The following is a 20,819-nucleotide window of genomic DNA, read 5'->3' as shown; positions in this document are numbered from 1 at the left end:
GCCTGGAGCTAGTCATGAGCAAATCCAGCCAGCACAGACCCTGCTCTGGCCTGCCCACCAGCCACATGAGTGGAGACTTGCTGGTTTTCACCATCAACTTAGCAGGCACCCAAATTGCAGGGTGCTTTGTTGATGTAGCACATTATAAGCTAATCAGATCAATGCAGAAAAAGCAAATTACCTATAATTAGAGACGATTAGTGAAATAGTAAGATTATGCCCATATAAAACAATGTCTAATGCAGGGCCCGAGGCCAGGGTAGAACCTGCAGCTTCCTCAGGGCTGGCTTGGTCTGGGCCTGCTCCCACTCGTTGGCCCTGGCCCCTGCGTCTCCCCTCGCTCCCTGCCCTGCTCCCCAGCATCCTTACCCACGGTAGCTGTCAATCCGGTGGCAAAGGAGTTCTGGTGCAGCAGGTGCAGAAACGACGTTTTGCCCACATTGGAGTCTCCCAGGAAGATGACATGGAAGAGGTAATCAGGGTTGGCCTGGGGCCTTCCGGCCATGGGGTCACCTGGGGGCGGGGTCAGCCCAGCCCCCCTGGAGTCTGTTCCTGGATCTTCAAGCATGCTTTCTGCCCTCGGCTCCCTGGAGTGAGGGAGGCCTTGTTCTTCTGTGTGAGTGGTCATGAGCGGTGGCCTGGGTTGGGCTTCCGGCTCGGCCACGGTGGGAGGGGTGTGCGTGGCTTCCTGGGGTCCTGCCCCAGGCTGAGCCCTGACGGGAGGAGGTGCTGGTTTTCCAGGAGCAGGGGCTTCAGCGTCTGCCCGAGCCTGGGGTGTGGCAGACGGGAGAGAAACAAGCAGAGACTCTTGCTGAGGGTGTTCCAAACGCGCAGTTTCCAGGCGGTGAGCCTCAACCAACTGCTCTGAACTGAGGTCCTGCCCACCTCGGTCCACCTGTTCTCCTTCCTCAGCCCTGGGTTCCTCTTCCAGCCCCCGGTGGGGGAGAGAAGGCAGCTCACCCAGCCCAAGAACCCAGCCACGAGCTTCTCTGAGCCCCTCAGGAAGGCCGTCCTGCACCGCTGGGCCTGCCTGGCCCTGCTCCAGCCTCTCTGTGGGCACCGGACCCACAGATGCCAGGCCCTGGAAGGGCTCAGCTGGCCCCAGGCTAAGGGCTCTGGCCCTCTGGAACCCCAATCCTAGCCCAGAGCCAGTGGCACGCCGGTCTTGCTGGAGGGCCTCTCTTTGCCTAGGCGGCTTGCCTGGGCCCACTCCTTCGAGGGCAGTTGTGGGTGAGGGTCCAGGCTGGGTTTCCCGCTCAGTCATGGTGGGAGGGGTCTGTGTGGGTTCCTGGGGTCCTGCTCCAGCCCCAGGCTGAGCCCCGCTGGGAGGAGCCCAAGACCCAGGGCCCTTGTTATCTGAGTCTGAGGCCTGGATCTGTTTGCTGGACCCAGCTGGGCCCTGAGGAGGGGGAGCGTTCACTTGGGGAGGGAGCCCATCCTCCAATGGAATGAGCACTTTGAATGCAGCTGCCACCCGGCTTCCCGACTCCCCACCTGGGGGTCCCGGGAGACCCCAGAGGAGGCGGCCCTCAGGTCTGGACCCCGACTCCTGGTTGGCGTCCTGGTCCTGAGTCTCAACAGGCTGCTCTGTGGTAACGTCCTGCTCATCTGGGTCCATTCCTTTACTGTCCTTGGTGCTGAAAGGCACCCCAGGGGGGGTCCTTTGAACCCTGTCATCCTGCTCATCTAGGTCCATTCCTTTACTGTCCTTGGCGCTGAAAGGCACCCCAGGGGGGGTTCTTGGAACCCTATTGTCCTGCTCATCTGGGTCCATCCCTTCACTGTCCTTGGCACTGAAAGGCACCCCAGGGGGGGTTCTTGGAACCCTAATATCCTGCTCATCTGGGTCCATTTCTTTACTGCCCTTGGCGCTGAAAGGCACCCCGGGGGGGGGCCTTGGAACCCTATTGTCCTGGTCATCTGGGTCCATTCCTTCACTGTCCTTGGCACTGAAAGGCACCCCAGGGGGAGTCCTTGGAACCCTATCGTCCTGCTCATCTGGGTCCATTCCTTTACTATCCTTGGCACTGAAAGGCACCCCAGGGGGAGTCCTTTGAACCCTGTCGTCCTGCTCATCTGGGTCCATTTCTTTACTGTCCTTGGCACTGAAAGGCACCCCAGGGGGGGTCCTTGGAACCCGATTGTCCTGCTCATCTGGGTCCATTCCTTCACTGTCCTTGGCACTGAAAGGCACCCCAGGAGGGGTCCTTGGACCCCTATCTGGATCTGAAGGTGGCTCCTGACCAAACAGCAGAGTGTGCGGCCCCGAGATGGAGATCTGCCTGACCACGCGGGGTGTCTCGGGGCCCGGGGCGGCTCTCGGGCTCGGGGGTGGGCTCCAGCAGAGCTGCAGGGCTCCATGCGGAGGGCTGCCAAAGCTGCTCAGGAGCTGGTCCCAGTCATCGTTGTCCCCAAACAGCCCAGGCAGGGGGCCCTCCTCAGGGGAGACAGCTTGAGGGTCTGGGGCCTTTTCACCTGCTCCAGGAACACTGAAAAGGAAGCAGGGAAGCAAAGATCAGGGGAGGGACAGGTAGGTGGTGTCACACCTATCCCACCGGCATCCCTCAGCATCCCTTGCTCCCCGCATGGCTAGGCCTCCTCCCGGTCCTTGCTCAGGCAGTCCTTCTCACCTGGCCTGTGCTCCCCACTCCACCCCTCATCCAATCTTGCCCATGCTCAAGGCCCACATGAGGGCTCACCTCCTCCAAGAAGCCTTCCTTGATCATTCTGGCCCATCCCACTTCTCCGAGCTACAGGTAGAGGGAGTGCCTGCTAGGAGTGAGTGTGTGTGTGTGTGTGTGTGTGTGTGTGTGTGTGTGTGTACATATACACGCACACACATGCATGTTTTAATTCCAGCCATGTGGTCTTGAGCACAAGTGTTTCCCTTTCTTTGTGCCCCAGTTTCCTCCTCTGAGAAATGGGCATGATAGTTCCAGTTTTGCAGAGTGTGGGGCTTAAGGAAAGAGGCTGTGTGTGCACTGTGCACTAGCTAGAGCCTTAGAGAACTCAGAGTTCCCCGCTGGTTCCAGGAAGCCCCTGGAGTCCACCCCAGTCCAGGGAGACAGCCGCTTGCCTCAGTTTCTCCTCCATCTGCCAGGACACCCGGCCTCTGGCGGTGTCAAGGCGCCCCTTGGTCACCTGCAGCTGCCCCCGCACCTCCTCCAGCCTCCCAGCCAGGTCACGCTTGGCCTCCCGCAGCTGCTGGTTCTCTGAGGCAGCCTCCTGATGTGTGCTCCTGAGGTGGGAGAGCTGGGCCTCCAGCTGCATGGCAAGAGGGTGAAGCAGAGAGAAGCCCAGATGCCCCCAGGGCAGCAAAAAGCCTCCCAAGGCCATTGCGGGACCCAGACCCCCCACCTCCTGTCCAGGCTCCTGGAGACCCAGCTTAAATTAGAGTAGGAGTGGGCGGTTACCCCTCCTTGGCCTAACTAGCTCCATTAGCTCCTGCCCAGGAGGGGCACTGGAAATGCTGGGGCACAGAGGGCAGGGAGACTGTGTGAGAAACATAAACCACCAGGGCCGCAGAGGCCCTGAGCCCGTCTGATCCAACAGCAAATCCCATGACCCAGAAAGGGAGCACTGCCTGGCCAGGTGCAGGGAAAGGCAAAACTCTCGCAATGGCCTCCAGGACCCTGCACAGTCTCCCGGAAGCCTCCTCACCTCCGTTCATGATCTCACCTCCTCTCCTGCGGCTGTCCCCTCTCAGTCTCTTCCAGGCCACAGGTTTGCTTACTGTTCCTTGAACTTCCACAGAGCACACCTGCTCAGGGCCTTCGCACCTGCTGTTCCCTCTGCCTGGATGCCCTTCCCTCACATATCACGCCTCTTCAGTGGCTGCCCTTCCCCAACACGTCACACCTCTTCAGGTCTTCACTCCAATGGCGTCACCGCAGCCCAGCCTTCCTTGACTCTTTTCTCCACTTACTTCGACTACGATTCTCTTCCCTTGCCCTGTTTTACTTTATTCTCCTTAGCACTGCTCACCATCTCATAGGCTATGTATGTCACCTGTCTCCCTGATGGGATGGTAACTCTGTGGGCAGAGGTATGTGTCGATCATGAGCCTGAGAACCTGGAACGGTGCCTGGCACCTGGTAGGTGCTGGATAAGTAGCTGTGGGGTGAAGGAATGAATGGTTGGAGGGGTGGGGCTTCACGGCCACAGGGGACGAGATGGCCTCACATGTAAAGCCCAATCTCTTCTCTTGGCAGGAGGGGCCTGCCTCGATTTCCAAGGAGCAGCTGCAGAGGCACCTGGGAAATCAAGCTGGTGACAGGGCCAGCCCAGGCCGTGGTGGGGAAGGCTCGAGGACGCTTGTCCCAGGTTGAAGGGATGCTTGCTGTCCTGGTTACAGCAGAGGGCAATTTTAGCAAGGGCAGTGGTCTTCAAGTTGAGGAAGAAAGAGACAGTGGGGGCAGGGTTTTAGACCCAAACACTCAACCACAGTGCCACCTGGAAGTGACTACAGCCTACAAGACCTGCAGTGTCGAGGCAGCAGGTCACCGGACCCTAAGCAGGAAGCTAGATCTGTTTCAGAGCTGGAACGACTGATGCATAAAGCACCTACTATGTGCCAGGTACTGTCTCAGATCCTCACATGTAGTACTTCTAATCATCACAGTACCTTCTAAGGCTGGAGTTCTGATTTCCACGTCTCCGATAGGAAACTGAGGCTCATAAATATTAAAAACCTGTTTGGAAGTGGGCTTCCGGGAAACCCTGTCACTCACCTCCCTCTGGCCCTCAGCTAGTCGCTGCACCTCTCGCTCCTTGGCCTCTAGGATGTCCTGCATCTGGGAGGTGAAGGCCAGACCCCGAGAGTCGCTCTGCGGAATAGGCAGATTCAGCCCTCACCCTGCAGATGCTAAGAGCCGGCCGGGCCAGCCCTTCTTCCACTCACTCCACCTCCACCATCTGGGCTGCCTGGGCCAGGGTGTCCCAGCAGGGAGGCTTCTCCAGACAACTCCCCCAATTCCAGCTTAGACTGTGGCAACAAGGAGACTTGGCAGGGATGGGAAGGGGCCCAGGCTCAACACTCCCCACCCCATCTCTCTGGGGAACACAAGCCGCTCAGGGCAGGGAGAGGGCTCACTCCAGCAGCCTCCTGCGCCCCACCCTGACCAGTCACTGGCTCCACTACTTAGCCGGCAGAGGCATCCCAGGCAGTGGGAAGGAGGGAAGCTGCCAGCGGGAGCCCACCTCAGCCTGCAGCTGCTGCTTCTCCTGCTGGATCTGCTGCTCCATCTCCTCATAGAGCTGCTGCACCTCGCGGTGGTGGTCAGAGTCTCGCCTGGGAGGACCAGGAGGTGGGGCCGGGCAGCCCATCAGCCCCTCTGGGAGCTGCTGCTGGCAGGGGCGGTCTGGGCTTGGGTTTCGATCCATCCTAATGCCCGCCTCACTCTGCCAGCAGCCACTGACCCCTGCCACCCTGAGAACAACCCCTGACCCATATGACTGACATCAGTCCTGCTGATCCCACCATGCCGACCCTGTAACCATCACCAGTTCCCCTGGCCCTGTCGCATGGTCCCCAACACCCCATCACTCAGTCCCCACCTCCCTCTGTCACCATCCTCCTGCCCCTATAACCCGACTCCAGGGTCACTACATGCATTGCAATCTACGGGCGCAGGACCCCTGGAGTTGGGCGTCATAGTGGGTCCTGTACCAAGACACACCTGCCATTCCTACTCCCGCCTTTCCCAACTCTGTCCCCCACCCTCCAGGCCCCCTGAGCCACCTCTTCCTCCAGTGCAGCTCTGCCCTATCAGCTCACAGACCCAGCTGTGGAAGGAGCCGGGAAATTCAATCAGATTCCACAAGATGTGAAGAGCACCTACTTGGAGTCAGACACCTGGCTGGGGTCCCCACTCACTTCCTCAGGGTCAGCTCCAGGGCCTCTTTCTCTGCCTGGGCCTCCTGCAGGCAGCTGGTCATCTTGGCCATAAAGCCCGCCAGGTTGCCTGCCAGCTGGGGCTCCTCCTGCCGCAGCTTCCCCCACAGCTGCCAGATTTCCGTCTGCCTGGGGAGGGAAGGATAGCCAGAGATGGGAGGGGTGGACACGAGGTGGGAAGAGAAGCAAGGGGAGCCCCACTCCTCAGTTTTCATGGCAGTGGCTTCGAGAGACTTTGGCACCTGGGCCAAACCTATTGACACCCTACAAGATACAACTCAAATGCCACCTCCTCCAGGAACCGTTCCCAGATGTGCCCTCTCCCTTCTTAAACCCCTGCCACACTTTGTCTCTCTACGACTCTGTAACAGTGGGATGGGGGGATTTGGGATCGTCATGGCCCAAGGCTTCCACCTGACCTCTCTCTTCTCCTGCTCTGAGGCTGTGTGACCTTCAGCAAGTCCCAAGCCCTCTCTGGGCTCATTTGTAAAATGGGGAGGAGGGGCTGATACCTGCCACGCAATCACTGGGGAATGAGACGCCTGATGAACGTACCAGCTCGGGGCCTGCCACACGGTTGGCGCCCGAAAAAAACTGCTTTCACGTGGGTCTAATTAAGTCGTGAGGATGGATGCCAGGGGCTGAGCCTAGGCCAAGCTGCCAAGTGAGTAAAAGGCTCCCCACCCCCTTGCCCCACCAGTCTACACCTGAAGTCCCACCCTGCCTGCCTCACAGCACCTGGCCCCACCCTCCGGGAGCCAAGTGTGAGGAGTCGTGTCCTCACAGAACCCTGCAGGCGGGGTGAGCAAACCTGGGCCAGTAGGTGAGGGCGACTCCCTCCATGATTGTAACAGACCCTGGGGGTCTGAGGAGGGGACACTTCTCTCCTTCTCTTTTTTTTTTGAGACAGAATCTCGCTCTGTTGCCTAGGCTGGAGTGCAGTGGCACCATCTCGGCTCACTGAAACCTCCACCTCCTGGGTTCAAGCTCCTGCCTCAGCCTCCCGAGTAGCTGGGATTACAGGCACGTGCCACCATGCCTGGCTAGTTTTTACATTTTTAGTAGAGATGGAGTTTCACCATGTTGGCCAGGCTGGTCTCAAAGGCCTGACCTCAGGTGATCCGCCCGCCTCGGCCTCCCAAAGTGCTGAGATTACAGGCGTGAGCCACTGTGCTGGCCTGTGCTCCCCTTCTCTAAGCAAAGCCAAACGCCTTACACCCAGAGCCTGAGATGAATGGGAGAACACGCGCTCCTGTCTCCAAACCTGTTCAACCCAGGGCATGCACCATGCCTGAAATCCCCCCCAACTCCAGGGAACCTCACTTTGAGTTAAGAAAGGCACCCTCAGGGACTCCCATGCCTAGCTCACAGGCCCAGCTATAGAAGGAGCCGAGGAAATTCAATCAGATGCCACTGGAATTCCCGTGGTTTTAAGAATTCAAGTACCCTTGAGAGGCTGAATGCCCACTTGCTAGTCCTGCTGGTGAGTGACCCAAGGCAGGACAGAGCAGGGAGGTGCGGGGCTGGGAAGGACTCCCCGTGAGCAGGCATCCTCTGCCCGTGGTTTTAATCCCACAACAGCTTTTTAGGCTCATTCCACAGCCCAGGAAACAGAGGTCAGAAGTCAAGCCAGCCGTGTGGTCACACAGCTAGCCAATGGCCGAGCCGGGATTTGCACCTGGCTCTACCCAGCGCCTGACCCCTTGGCACTGTGTCCAGGAGAACCCCCGCCATCAATGGCTGGCAGAGCCTGTCCCTCTGCACATGCTGCCCTGGCCTTACTTGGGAAGTAAGTGTCCAGTCCCCAGCTGCTCCATGAAGGCAAGGAACGCCTCCTTCTCCTCCTCGTCGGCCTCCTCCAGTGCTGGGAAGCTGGTGGTAGCAGATACCCGCTTAGAAGGCAGTGGCTTCCTTCTGCGGAGCCTCTGGGCGCTCTGGCTGGAGCCAACGATGTTTTCTGTGGGACAGAGGCGGACAGAGGGGAAGAAAGCGGTGCTGGGCCCAGGCGCCTGACCTCCCACCCAGCCCTGCTCCAGCCCTTGGAGAAGTAATTCTCCCTGTGCCAGTCACATCTCTACAGGGCTGCATTCATATATTTCTCAAATCAAACTTGAGTCTACTTAAGGTCCCCATTTTACAGATGAGTGCCTGAGGCCCAGAGACACCTAAAGACTTGCTAGAAATTATGCAGCACCTCCATGGCATTGAATGGATTCTTCATGCATTTAGTCAAGGGATATCTTTTGGATATCTACTATGACAAAATTAGCCAAAATCCCTAACCTGGAGCTGACATTCTAGTGCCGGTTGAAAAGAATACTTTTTTTAAAAAAAAGCCAATTTGCTAAGTGAACCAAAGGAAAACTCAGGGTAATTTCCACTGAGAGACTGGGAGGATCGACTAGGATGAGGTGGCTAGGAGTATCCTAAGGAGGTGACACTGGAACTGAGATGGGAACAACAAGAAGGAGCAAACCACGTGGACCCCAGAGATGTGTGTGCCCGCAAAGAGAACAGCACTGCAGGGGCCGTGCGGCAGGAGCTGGGCCAGCAAGGTGGACGGGTCAACGGCACCGAGTGAGTTAAAGAGGCTGGCAGCGGCTGGACGGTGCAGACCCCGCAGGCCCCAGGAAGGGGGTTCCAGTTTGTCCCACTGGCACTAGGAAGTTGTCGGCATGGTGGACATGACTCAGTTTGGGAATGAAGATGGCCCCAAGGCTGCGTGGACAGCAGTGCTCCCTCTGCACCCCACCGGCAGTTCCTCCTGCCCGGCCTCTGAGTTCTCCTCCCCACTCGCAGCTTCTCCATTGCCAGAACTGGAGCAGCTGCCTCCCGGAGTGGCCCCACCCATAAGTGCAGACTCCTGGCCTCCTTCTCTGCCGGCCTCCAAGCTTTTGGAGACTCAGCTGACCTCAGAACTCTAGGTGGCTTTGTGGACACTGAAGGCTGAGCTGTGTCTTGCAGAGGCTCTGAGAGGACACCACGCCTTCTATGGCCTGGGCCAGAAGGTCTTCCCAGGGAGAGGATTCAAGAAAGGATTGCGCCCTGCTGGTCCTAAGTCTTGTCAGCCCATCTAGAGAGGCAGGCACTGGGGTGGCCCTGCTCAGTAGGGACTCAGCACCTGGAAAGCGCCCACCCCTAAATATCACTCTCTGCTGCTCCCTGGCCCATGGAATTCCCTTAACCAAAGCCACAATGTAGCTCTCCTCAGGGCAGAAACACATCTGTGGTTTCAAGACCTCTGGCTCAGGAGAAGCCTTTTACTGGGGAGAAGCCATGGGAGGAGTCAGAAGGCAAGCCTGGAGGCCTCTCTGGAGGAGGATGCACAGGGGAGGGCCCGGACCACTCTGGCAGCAGGGGATAGAGGTGAAAGTCCCTGGGGAAAGGGTTGCCTTTCTGATGACCCAGCCTAGCCCCGTGCAGGGCACACTGCACAGGACACCTGGGTGCCCAGAGGCCCTCCAAGGACAGGCATACTGAGTCCAGAGCTGAATTCTTCCAGGGACAGGCGTCCCTTCTGCTCCACATCCACCCAGTCGAAGATCATCTCTGGCTCCTCACCACCCAGGAAGCTGAACTTGGCCACCTGGAAGGAATGGGAAAGTTGAGCAGGTGTTTCCACCAAGGAAGGTTCTGACCCTCCAAAAAAGAGAGGTGTTTGTCTTCAGCCACCCCCACCTCACCTCTCCCCAATTTCAGAGTCCCCCCCACACCCAATAACCTGACCCAGGGCCTAAGCTTGATGTTCCCAACCCCATCCAAGGCACTCCTCCCAGCAGAGCCCTGAACTGGCTCCACCCCTTTTCACTTTCTGCATCCAAAATCAAGACGTATCTGCCCTAAGTTCCATGTCTTTAGGATAAAGGACAGCCAATCCTCCCCAGAGTGTGGTGATCAGTGTCCAGAAATTATGTGAGGCCAGGCATGGTGGCTCACGCCTATAATCCCAGCACTTTGGGAGGTGGATTACCTGAGGTGAGGAGTTCAAGATCAGCCTGGCCAACATGGTGAAACCCCGTCTCTACTAAAAATACAAAAATCAGCCAGATGTGGTGACAAGCACCTGCAGTCCCAGTTACTCGGGAGACTGAGGCAGGAGAATCATTTGAACCTGGGAGACAGAGGCTGCAGTGAGCTGGGCTCACGCCATTGCACTCCAGCCTGGGTGGCAGAGGAAGACACCGTTTCAAAAAGAAAAAAAAATCAATGAGCTAAATAAAATCTTTTTTTTTTTTTTTTTGAGATGGAGTTTCGCTCTTGTTACCCAGGCTGGAGTGCAATGGCACAATCTCGGCTCACCGCAACCTCCGCCTCCTGGGTTCAGGCAATTCTCCTGCCTCAGCCTCCCAAATAGCTGGGATTACAGGCATGCACCACCATGCCCGGCTAATTTTTGTATTTTTAGTAGAGACGGGGTTTCACCTTGCTGACCAAGATGGTCTCGATCTCTTGACCTCGTGATCCACCCGCCTCGGCCTCCCAAAGTGCTGGGATTATAGGCGTGAGCCACCGCGCCCGGCCCGATAAAATCTTGTAAGAGTTCATTTTCTATATCATGGCCCACAGGTCATGATTTCACCTTTGAAAAGTATAGCAAGTTTCAGACTAAGGTCTATGGAGATGGCCCAGTGGACTCATCTCATTGGCAGCACTAAGTAATCTGCATGGCTGGACAAGTACCATGGGCTCTTTGCCCACACACTTTGGCTCTCAGCGGGAATCCCAAGTGTAACAGAACTTTGAGTTTGCTGATTCTCTGTTTCTCTAGTTACTTTTTTTTCCTTTCTGTGAATTTCGTGTTTTTATTTTTGGGGCTGCACATGACTGATAAGTTATTCCCCATTGGTGGTAGTAATGATAGTCTGGTCTAAACCAGTGATGGTCTTTATGTCCTGTTTGGTGACCTCTGGGGGAGGCATAATGGAGACCTAATGCCTGTTGGTTGAAAAATAATGGAAAATCTGGTCTGCTAATCGTGTTGTTGTTGTCGTTGCTTCAATCCCAGCACTTTGGGAGGCTGAGGCCAACGGATCACTTGAGGTCAGGAATTCGAGACCATCCTGGCCAACATGGTGAAACCCCATCTCTGCTAATAATATAAAAATTATCCTGGCATGGTGGTAGGCACCTGTAATCCCAGCTACTCCGGAGGCTGAAGCAGGGGAATCGCTTGAACCCAGGAGGTGAAGGTTGCAGTGAGCCGAGATTGCACCACTGCACAATGAGACTCCATCTCAAAAAAAAAAAAGAATGTTATATCCACAGGGAAGGAGAGCAGCTCTTTGAGATCTGAACTGGTGAGTTTTCAGGTTGTTGTGTTTACTTTTTTTTTTTTTTCTTTTTTTTTTTTAGACAGTCTCACTCTGTCACCCAGGCTAGAGTGCAGTGACACGATCTTGGCTCACTGCAATCTCCACCTCCCAAGTTCAAGCAATTCTTCTGCCTTAGCCTCCCAAGTAGCTGGGGTTACAGGTGGACACCATCATACCTGGCTAATTTTTGCATTTTTAGAAGAGACGGGGTTTCACCATGTTGGCCAGTCTGGTCTCGAACTCCTGAACTCAAGTGATCTGCCCACTTCGGCCTTCCAAAGTGCTGGGATTACAGGCATGAGCCAACACACCCAGCCTGCTGTGTTCACTTTTCATCTGTGGCTGGAACTGTAGAAACGAAGCCAGACATTCTCTGTGTCTGTGTATTTATACGTCTGTAATAGAAAGGCCTTTAATGCTTTTTTTTTTTTTTTTTTTTTTTGAGACAGAGTCTCACTGTTTCCCAGGCTGGAGTACAGTGGCACTATCTCAGCACACTGCAACCTCTACCTCCTGGGTTCAAGCAATTCTCCTGCCTCTGCCTACCGAGTAGCTGGAATTATAGGCATGTGCCATCATGCCCAAAAGGTCTTTAACTTTTACTGTCAGTGTGAAATACTCTTGTACATCTGGAAGGTATTAATAACTTAGAGTACTATGTCTTTTAAAGGAGTTCTGTGTTGATTCATTTATAGAGACAAATAAGTGAGTTTATAAATCTAATGCTCCTAAAAATAACAGAAAATAACTGAAATTTGAATGCTTTAAATGTGTTAAACTCAAACAATTCTTCTTACAGAAATTGCTAGCTCAGAAAATTTTTCAGGAGCCAGGTTTATATAATTAAAATGATTCTTTGAACAAATTAGACTGGTTTAATAATTGTTTTGACAAAACACATATAATAGCTATCTGTCTTTTCTGTGCTTTATGTTAAGTATAATACATTGTTTTTCATAAGATCTATATTTGTTTAGTAAAGAAACTAGTTAATCCAGATTTCTTATACTTCTCATTTTGGCTTTCAGATCAAATAAGTCAACATTATCTTTACATATGTTTAAGATTACAAAACTGTAAATTTGTCCCCCATTAAATTGACTAATTATTTAAACAAATAAATTTTGTATCAACAGTAATTATATTTTCTAGGGTGTCACCTTAAATACAGTTTCTAAGATTCTTAGGTAACTTTAAAATTTGGAATTAATATTGAGGTACATTAATAAATAATTTTTGGCTATCTGTATAATTTCTAAGAAAAATTAATGCTGAAACTGATTGCTAAACATAATTTTAAGTTGACATATTTTTTACTTCTTATTTTCACATGCTAGAAAGTGGCTTTATCTTTGGGTCATGTTAATAAGTGGATTCATTTTTTTCTGCTTTAAAAAGCTGGGTATGGTGGCTCATGCCTGTAATCCCAACACTTTGGGAGGCTGAGGCGGGTGGATCACCTGAGTTCAGGAGTTTGAGACCAGCCTGGCTAACATGGTGAAACCCCATCTCTACTAATAATACAAGTTATCCGCGCATGGTGGCGCATGCCTGTAGTCCCAGCTACTCTACTTGGGAGGCTGAGGCAAGAAAATCACTTGATTCTAGGAGGCAGAGGTTGCAGTAGGCTGAGATCGCGCCACGGCACTCCAGCCTGGGCGACAGAGTGAGACTCCATCTCAAAAAAAAAAAAAAAAAGAACTTGTGCAAAAGAAAGGGGAGACTCAGCTATCTGCATGTCTGTATTCATAGCAGCGTTATACACAGTCGCCAAAAGATGCAATCAGTCCAGGTGTTCACTGGCAGATAAGAGGATAGACAAAATGTGACGTATATGTACAGTATTGCGGTGAGCAGATATCGCACCACTACGCTCCAGCCTGAGAGAGACAGAATGAGACTCCACCTCAAAAAAAAAAAAAAAAATTCATATCCACTGGGAAGGAGAACAGCTCTTTGAAATCTGGATTGGTGAGTTTTCATGTTGCTGTTTTAAAGACGGAATATTATTCCATCTTTAAAAAGAAAAACATTTGGACACATGCTACAATACAGGTAAACCTTGAGGACATTCTGCTAAGGGAATACACCAATCACTAAAAGACAAACACTGTATGATTCCATTTCTATGACGTATCTAGAGTAATCAAAGTTGTAGAGACACAAAGTAGAATAGGGAGAGCCAGGGGTTGGGGAGAGGGAAGCATGGGAGTTACTATTCAATGGGTGCAGAGTGTCAACTTGGCAAGAAGAAAGCAGCTTTGGAGATGGATGTTTGTACAACATTGTGAATGTACTTAATGCCGCTGAATAGTACATTTTAAAATAGTTAAAATGATAAACGTTCTGTTAACGTATATTTGACCACTTTTTTTTTAAGTTGTGTTAGGGATATGCAAGGCTGTAGAAAGCCTTGGGTTATGTGTATTTGTGAGCTCTGCTTGTCTGCTATCATGCTTGTGTAAGACAGTTCTCTGTCTTATTATTTACCCTTAGTTATTCCAGTGAAAGAGGTTAATTACACTGGTTAAAAGTGCAATTAATACAGGCCGGGAATGGTGGCTCAAGCCTGTAATCCCAGCACTCTGGAAGGCCTAGGCAGGTGGATCACTTAAGGTCAGGAGTTCGAGACCAGCTTGGCCAACGTGGCGAAACCCCGTCTGTACTAAAAATAGAAGAAAATCCTCCTGGTGTGGTGGAGGGCATCTGTAATCCCAGCTAATCACGTGGCGGAGGCACAAGAATTGCTTGAACCCGGAAGGTGTAGGTGGCAGTGAGCCGAGATTGCACCACTGCACTCCAGCCTGGGCAACAGAGCAAGACCCTGTCTCAAAACAACAGCAACAACAACATAAGTTCAATTAACTACAGATGCTTGAGGTTTCACTAGGAGCAGTAGTGACAGAGAAACAGAACTTTGTCTACAAGGAAAATGGGATGCAGTGTTGTGTGAAAGTGGTTATTCTAGAACAGGAAAAAAGATGAAAGGGCAAAACTTGAATGGCTATAGAACGTTGCAGAGAGTTTGCTGAAAGAGAATTTTATCTGCCTTGACTTATAATACCTGAGTCTGAAAATAAACTGTGCAATGTATTAACATTTTGCCAAATTTGGCCCAGTTTTGGTGGGTTTAAGAATTAATAAATAGGCCGGGCGCGGTGGCTCAAGCCTGTAATCCCAGCACTTTGGGAGGCCGAGGCGGGTGGATCACAAGGTCAAGAGATCGAGACCATCCTGGTCAACATGGTGAAACCCTGTCTCTACTAAAAGTACTAAAAATTAGCTGGGCATGGTGGTGCGTGCCTGTAATCCCAGCTACTCAGGAGGCTGAGACAGGAGAATTGCCTGAACCCAGGAGGCGGAGGTTGCGGTGAGCTGAGATCGCGCCATTGCACTCCAGCCTGGGTAACAAGAGCGAAACTCCGTCTCAAAAAAAAAAAAAAAAAAAAAAAGAATTAATAAATAGGCTGGGTACAGTGGCTCACGCCTGTAATCTCAGCACTCTGGGAGGCCAAGATGGGTGGATCACCTGAGGTCAGGAGTTTGAAACCAGCCTGATGTTCTTAGGTAGTGTAATAATAACCACAGCCTTTCAGTCTCGTTACTGGACACATTTTTCCTTTCCTACACCTCCCTGAAGCTCTGTTACAAGCTGCAGGCCTTATAACAGAGAGCCCACACCCAAATGAAGCGTAACTAGTTCATGGAACCTGGCACGGTCCTTTTTCCCCTAGACCTTGAGTTTGTTCTTGTTTGCTTCACTTGGGTCTTCTTCAACAAAGAAGAACAAACTCAAAGTCCAGAGAAAAAGGACGGTGCCAGGTTCTATGAACTATTTATGCTTCACTTGTCTGTAGGCTTCCAAGCTGACACTGGATGACCTGACTGGGCTAGCAGACTGAGGATTCCTACAACTCTTTAGTCCAAAAGCAGACAGCTTACCCAAGATCCAGCAGAGCATTCATTAATTACATGGCACTGATTGGACAGCCGAAGGAAATCTAGTTATGGCTCTTTGTGGGCAGTATTGTTGATATTATTTTTTATTGTTTTACTTTAATAGATCTGCGAGGAAGTTCTTCCTGGTCTTCTTGAGCTGTCTCTAACCCTCAGTTTAGTAGATTATACTTTTTTTTTCTAGACAGAGTCTCGCTCTGTCACCCAGGCTGGCATGCAGTGGCGTGATCTTGGCTCACTGCAACCTCCGCCTCCCAGGTTCAAGCGATTCTCCTGCCTCAGCCTCCCAGGTAGCTAGGATTACAGACAAATGCCACCACGCCTAGCTAATTTTTGTGTTCTTAGTAGAGACGGAATTTCACCATGTTGGCCAAGTTAGTCAGGAACTCCCGACCTCAGGTGATCTGCCTGTCTCAGCCTCCTAAAGTGCTGAGATTACAGGCATGAGCCACTATGCCCTGCCAGATTATACTTTTGTAAACTGAAATTCAACATTTCAAGTGGTATCTGAATCTCATTGACCCCCTTATGATTCAGAAACCAATACTTTTAAGCCTGGGCAACATGGAGCAACCCACAGCCCTGCCTCTATAAAAAATACAAAACATCAATTGGGCATGGTGGCACGTGCCTGTAGTCCCAGCTACTCAAGAGGCTGAGGCAAGAGAATCACTTGAACCCAGGAGGTGGAGGTTGCAATGAGCCAAGATCACACCACTGCACTCCAGCTTAGGGGAGTGAGCAAGACCCTGTCTCAAAAATAAAAAAAATAAAAAAGCCAGGCCCAGTGGCTGACGCCTGTAATTCTAGTACTTTGGGAGGCTGAGGGGGGCAGATCAGGAGGTCAGGCGTTCGAGACCAGCCTGGTCAACATGGTGAAACCCCATCTCCATTAAAAGTACAAAAATTGGCCGGGTGCAGTGGCTCAAGCCTGTAATCCCAGCACTTTGGGAAGCCGAGGCGGGTGGATCATGAGGTCAAGAGATCGAGACCATCCTGGTCAACATGGTGAAACCCCGTCTCTACTAAAAATACAAAAAAAAAAATTAGCTGGGCATGGTGGCACATGCCTGTAATCCCAGCTACTCAGGAGGCTGAGGCAGGAGAATTGCCCGAACCCAGGAGGCGGAGGTTGCGGTGAGCCGAGATCATGCCATTGCACTCCAGCCTGGGTAACAAGAGAGCGAAACTCCGTCTCAAAAAAAAAAAAAAAAAAAGTACAAACATTAGCTGGGCATGGTTGTGCATGCCTTTAATCCCAGAAGAAATGAAAATCATTTTTTCTAGTAGAACAGATAGCTTGAAAGATGTATGGCTTGTTAGACATTAGCCATTTTAAAAATTGAACTCAGTAATCTTATCTTAATACTTTTCTGTCAAATTGCTTGCTTCTGAAATGCTCTTTGAACCAGTCATAATATTTTACTGGTGCCCTCTTCCCTCATTTTTTTTTTTTCTGGAAGGTTCAAGATCAATTTTTTTTTCTTTTTTTTTGAGATGGAGTCTCACTCTGTTTCCCCAGACTGGAGTGCAGTGACGTGATCTCAGCTCACCACAACCTCTGCTTCTCCAGGCTCAAGCAATTTTTGTGCTTCAGCCTCCCAAGTAGCTGGGATTACAGACACCCACCACCATGCCGGCCTAATTTTTGTATTTTTAGTAGAGACGGGGTTTCACCATGTTGACCAGGCTGGTCTGGAACTTCTGACCTCAAGTGATCACCCATCTTGACCTCCCAAAGTGCTGGGATTACAGACATGAGCCACTGCGCCCGGCCAGCCTAAGCCTCTTTATGGGAACACACAACCATGGCTGATCTCATGTTTCACTGAAGCTTACAGTCATTGACATGGTTTGATTTCCAGGGCTCTGACTGTTGCCCAGAATAAATGTCCCTGCTCAATGAGACTAAAATTACACCATTTGCAAATTACTTCTTTGGCTTAAAGTCACTGGTTAAAAGATAAATGTTTCTGGAAGAGGGCAACACATAAAGCCTTACCTGTTATTGACATATCAATAATGATATTGAATATCATTTGTTAATATTCATATCAACAAATCCCTAGCGTTTTCTGAGAGGTCTAAATGGGAGAAAGGGACAGGGGTAGGCATGCCCTGCCTTCCTGTGATGGAGGGTCTCAGGAGCTGCGGAACAGGGATTCAGCGTTCAAATGGGGGCCTTGGGCTCACCGCCAGGTCCTCGCGGGTGACAAAGCCCCTCTCCTTGGCACCGCAGTCCTGGAAGAAGGCCTGCAGTTCTGCCGCTGCCTGAGATGACCAGGACTCTGGCTCTGGGGCCACCGCAGCATCTTCGCCGTCGGCTGGCTCCCTTGTCTGCCGCCGCCGGCTGGAGCCCAGCTTCCGGACTTTGCGAGACCCTCTCTGTCCAGTCTCCATGGTGCATTGGCCCTGGGGACAGAGGAGTGAGGGACACTGGGCTGCTGGACAGTCACACGCTCTCATGACTCAAAACCCTCCCCTGGCTCCCATCACCTGTGGAAGAAAATCCACCATGGCTGCCAAAGCCCGGCCTGATGGTGCCCCACTGGGTCCTTTGACCTCATGGCCTCTGATCCATTCTGCTCAATGCCTTTGCCCTTTCTAAGTTCCCCCTGCCTGGAATGCCCTTCTTCAAGCTACCCACATGCCCTCATTTCTTCAGGCTACTACTCAACTATCAAAGTCTCCTCTGACCATTAGTGAATATATCCTATTCACCCCATGCAGAACTGATCTTGTGTTTTGACATGGAGGGTGGTTTACACGGTTTTCCAGGATCTGAAGGGTCAGAAGCAGCTTCCTGAGCCATCTCTCTCTCCGGCTACTCTTCCGGCTCATTGATTCATCTCAGCTGCAGCAGGGATCCCTCCACCGCCACCTCCTCCCCTTCTCAGTCTCACCTCTCCTCCAGCCTTCTCTCAGCAGCATAATGTCTCTGGTCCTTCGACACACGCAGCACGGAATCAGTAGCGCCCCTATGTGCTCTTAGGGACCCACATGACTCGACCTCAGCTTCATCCCCTCCACCCCTGTGCCCTTGAAGTCCACGGCAATGCGGCTGAACCAGCCACAGTTCCTGGAATTCCTGACTCCCTCCCACCCTGTTCCCTTTCCCCCGAACTCCACAACTCTCTCACCCCCTTACCTAGTTAATACCTTTTGCTTCCTCGCCTTAGAGGCTGCCTCCTCCAAGAAGCCTTCCCTGAGGTCACCCCTCCATTCAAGCTGGGTTCAGTGCCCCCTTGTCTCAACCCTGCTGTGGTTTAAACATATTCCTCAAAGTTCATGTGTTGGAAACTTGATCCCCAACGACGTGGTGTTAAGCTGTGGGGCCTGTTGGAAAGTGTTTGGGTCATGGGGGCACCATCCTCATGAATGGATGAATGCCATTATTGTAAAAGTGCGTGCCAGCCAGGCATGATGGCTCACGCCTACAATCCTAGCACTTTAGGAGGCCAAAGTGGGTGGATCACCTGAGGTCAGGTGTTCGAGAGCAGCCTGGCCAACAGGGTGAAACCCTGTCTCTACTAAAAATACAAAAAAATTAGCCGGTGTGATGGCAGGTGCCTAGAATCCCAGCTACTTGGGAGGCTAAGGCAGGAGAAATGCTTGAACCCGCGGGCGGAGGTTGCAGTGAGCCGAGATCGTGCCATTGCACTCCAGCCTGGGTGACAGAGTGAGATTCTGTCTCAAAATAATAATAATAATAAAATGAATTCCTTGTAAAAGAATGGGCTCAGACCCTCATGTTATCTGTGTCTTTCTGCCTTCCACCTTGGGAAGACACCACAGGAAGGCCCACGCCAGATGCTGCCTCCTCAGTCTTGAACTTTCTAGCCTCCAGAACTGTGAGGAAATAAATTTCTGTTCTGTGTAAACTTCCCATTCTATGGTATCCGCTATAGCAGCACAAAACAGACGAAGGCAGGCCCCAAGCTGTCCGGGCTGAGGACATCACTGTGTGTCTAAGTCTGTCCCTTAGCACATATTAGGTGCTTAAGGAAGAGGTGTCGGCCGGGCGCGGTGGCTCAAGCCTGTAATCCCAGCACTTTGGGAGGCCGAGGCGGGTGGATCACGAGGTCAAGAGATCGAGACCATCCTGGTCAACATGGTGAAACCCCGTCTCTACTAAAAATACAAAAAATTAGCTGGGCATGGTGGCACGTGCCTGTAATCCCAGCTACTCAGGAGGCTGAGGCAGGAGAATTGCCTGAACCCACTAGGCGGAGGTTGCGGTGAGCCGAGATCGTGCCATTGCACTCCAGCCTGGGTAACAAGAGCGAAACTCCGTCTCAAAAAAAAAAAAAAAAAAAAAAAAGAAGAGGTGTCAAATTCATGATTCATTCATCTGTCACTGAATGTCTTAGTTCAGTCAGTCAGTTGATAAGGATGTTGATGGATGGGGATTCATCCGGGTGACGCCCCTGGGGTGAGGAAATGAGAGACTGCGGTCTGGAAGGGATAGGGTCTGAGCCTGCCTTGGGGGAACAAGTCTGGGGCCCATAACGTTGTGGGATGAGAAGGACTTGATGTTCAGACAGGCAGGCCAGCTTCCTGCAGTGATGGGATGTGGGCAGATTCTACAGGAGACATGTAGGATTTGGAGACAGTAAACGGTGTGTGTGAAGGAATCAGGGCAGAAGAGCCAGGCTCATGCCCAGGAGGTGGAGGAGACACATCCCTGGGAGTTCTCTGTTGAGGCCAAAGCCACAGACAGGCTGAGTGGAGTGTTTAGAGGCCTCTGCTTTAGGCATCGTGGGCTCATTCCAGGGGGTGATCCCACGGCCTCTTCTTGGGCGAGGAGACCTGCACAGAACTTGGATGAAGCAATTTCTCATCCTGAGGAGACCCCACACTTCAAACAGAAGTACATTCTCATTCTCTCTCTTTCTCTCTCTCTCTCTCCTCCCCCCACCACTTCAAAGTCTGTTTCAGATGCAGTTTTAAGATCATAAATGTAAAACCGCAGTGGCGTGCTGGAGTCCAGTATGAGGGGCTTGTCCGAACTGACTCTGCACACCTCTTTCTATCTCGGCAGCTTGGAATCAGCCTGGGGGTATCGGTACCATGGGAACCAGCAAATGCTATGAATCAGGTCTCCTGCCCCCACCAAAGAATAGTTACCAGCACACCTCTTCTGAAGACTTTCATCTGCCTTAACCCTTCCCACCCTCTATCATGCACTTAAGCAACAAGCTTTTATTGAGCGCCAACTGAATGCTGGTACAGTGCAAAGCAGGCCTGCCACAATCCATATTTCCTTTAAGTGAATTAGAAAAGGTACTTCCTGCTGGCAGACACAGCCCAGTGCCGGGGTTCAAGGTTTGACAAGTGGAATACGGAGTGAATTCCAGTCTCCATGCACCCCCTTGTCTGGGCACCCTCATGCAGGACACACCCTACATGCCCCAGCAGAGTTCCCGGTCCTGCAGGTAGAGATGTGACTAACTCCTGGTCTCTCCTAGAGGTCATCACAGCCTCATGCAGGAGACACAAACATAATTACAGTGCAGCACAGAAGGGGCAGAACGCCTGTGTGTCAGGTGCTGGGAGAGCACTGAAAAAGGAGCAACTCACTGATCAGGGCGTCAGAGAGGGCTTCCTGGAGGAGGTGACATAGTTCAGCAGTGAGCTCCAGGGCAGGAGAGATTCAA

The 20,819-nt window shown here is 52.0% G+C and overlaps 1 protein-coding gene across 4 annotated transcripts in view; it reads right to left on the bottom strand.

The window, feature by feature from the left end:
- RAB44 (RAB44, member RAS oncogene family) overlaps positions 1-20,819 on the bottom strand; it is a 35,100-nt gene that overhangs the window by 9,738 nt on the left and 4,543 nt on the right. For 2 of the 4 annotated variants that reach the window (XR_012517281.1, XM_074397978.1), the window contains exons 2-9: positions 17,356-17,574; positions 9,371-9,479; positions 7,676-7,850; positions 5,876-6,022; positions 5,200-5,290; positions 4,731-4,826; positions 3,077-3,264; positions 370-2,489 (exon numbers count right to left, since the gene is read on the bottom strand). Coding sequence is in view for 3 of the 4 variants with exons in the window: in XM_074397978.1 (XP_074254079.1) it covers positions 370-2,489; positions 3,077-3,264; positions 4,731-4,826; positions 5,200-5,290; positions 5,876-6,022; positions 7,676-7,850; positions 9,371-9,479; positions 17,356-17,562 (3,133 nt within the window). In the remaining variant the exon portion in view is untranslated. The other 2 variants (XM_074397979.1, XM_074397980.1) reach the window with 2 other exon arrangements.

Source organism: Saimiri boliviensis, chromosome 4 (assembly GCF_048565385.1).
Source record: "Saimiri boliviensis isolate mSaiBol1 chromosome 4, mSaiBol1.pri, whole genome shotgun sequence".
Lineage (NCBI taxonomy): Eukaryota > Metazoa > Chordata > Mammalia > Primates > Cebidae > Saimiri > Saimiri boliviensis.
This window is presented reverse-complemented; position numbering and strand designations above follow the sequence as displayed.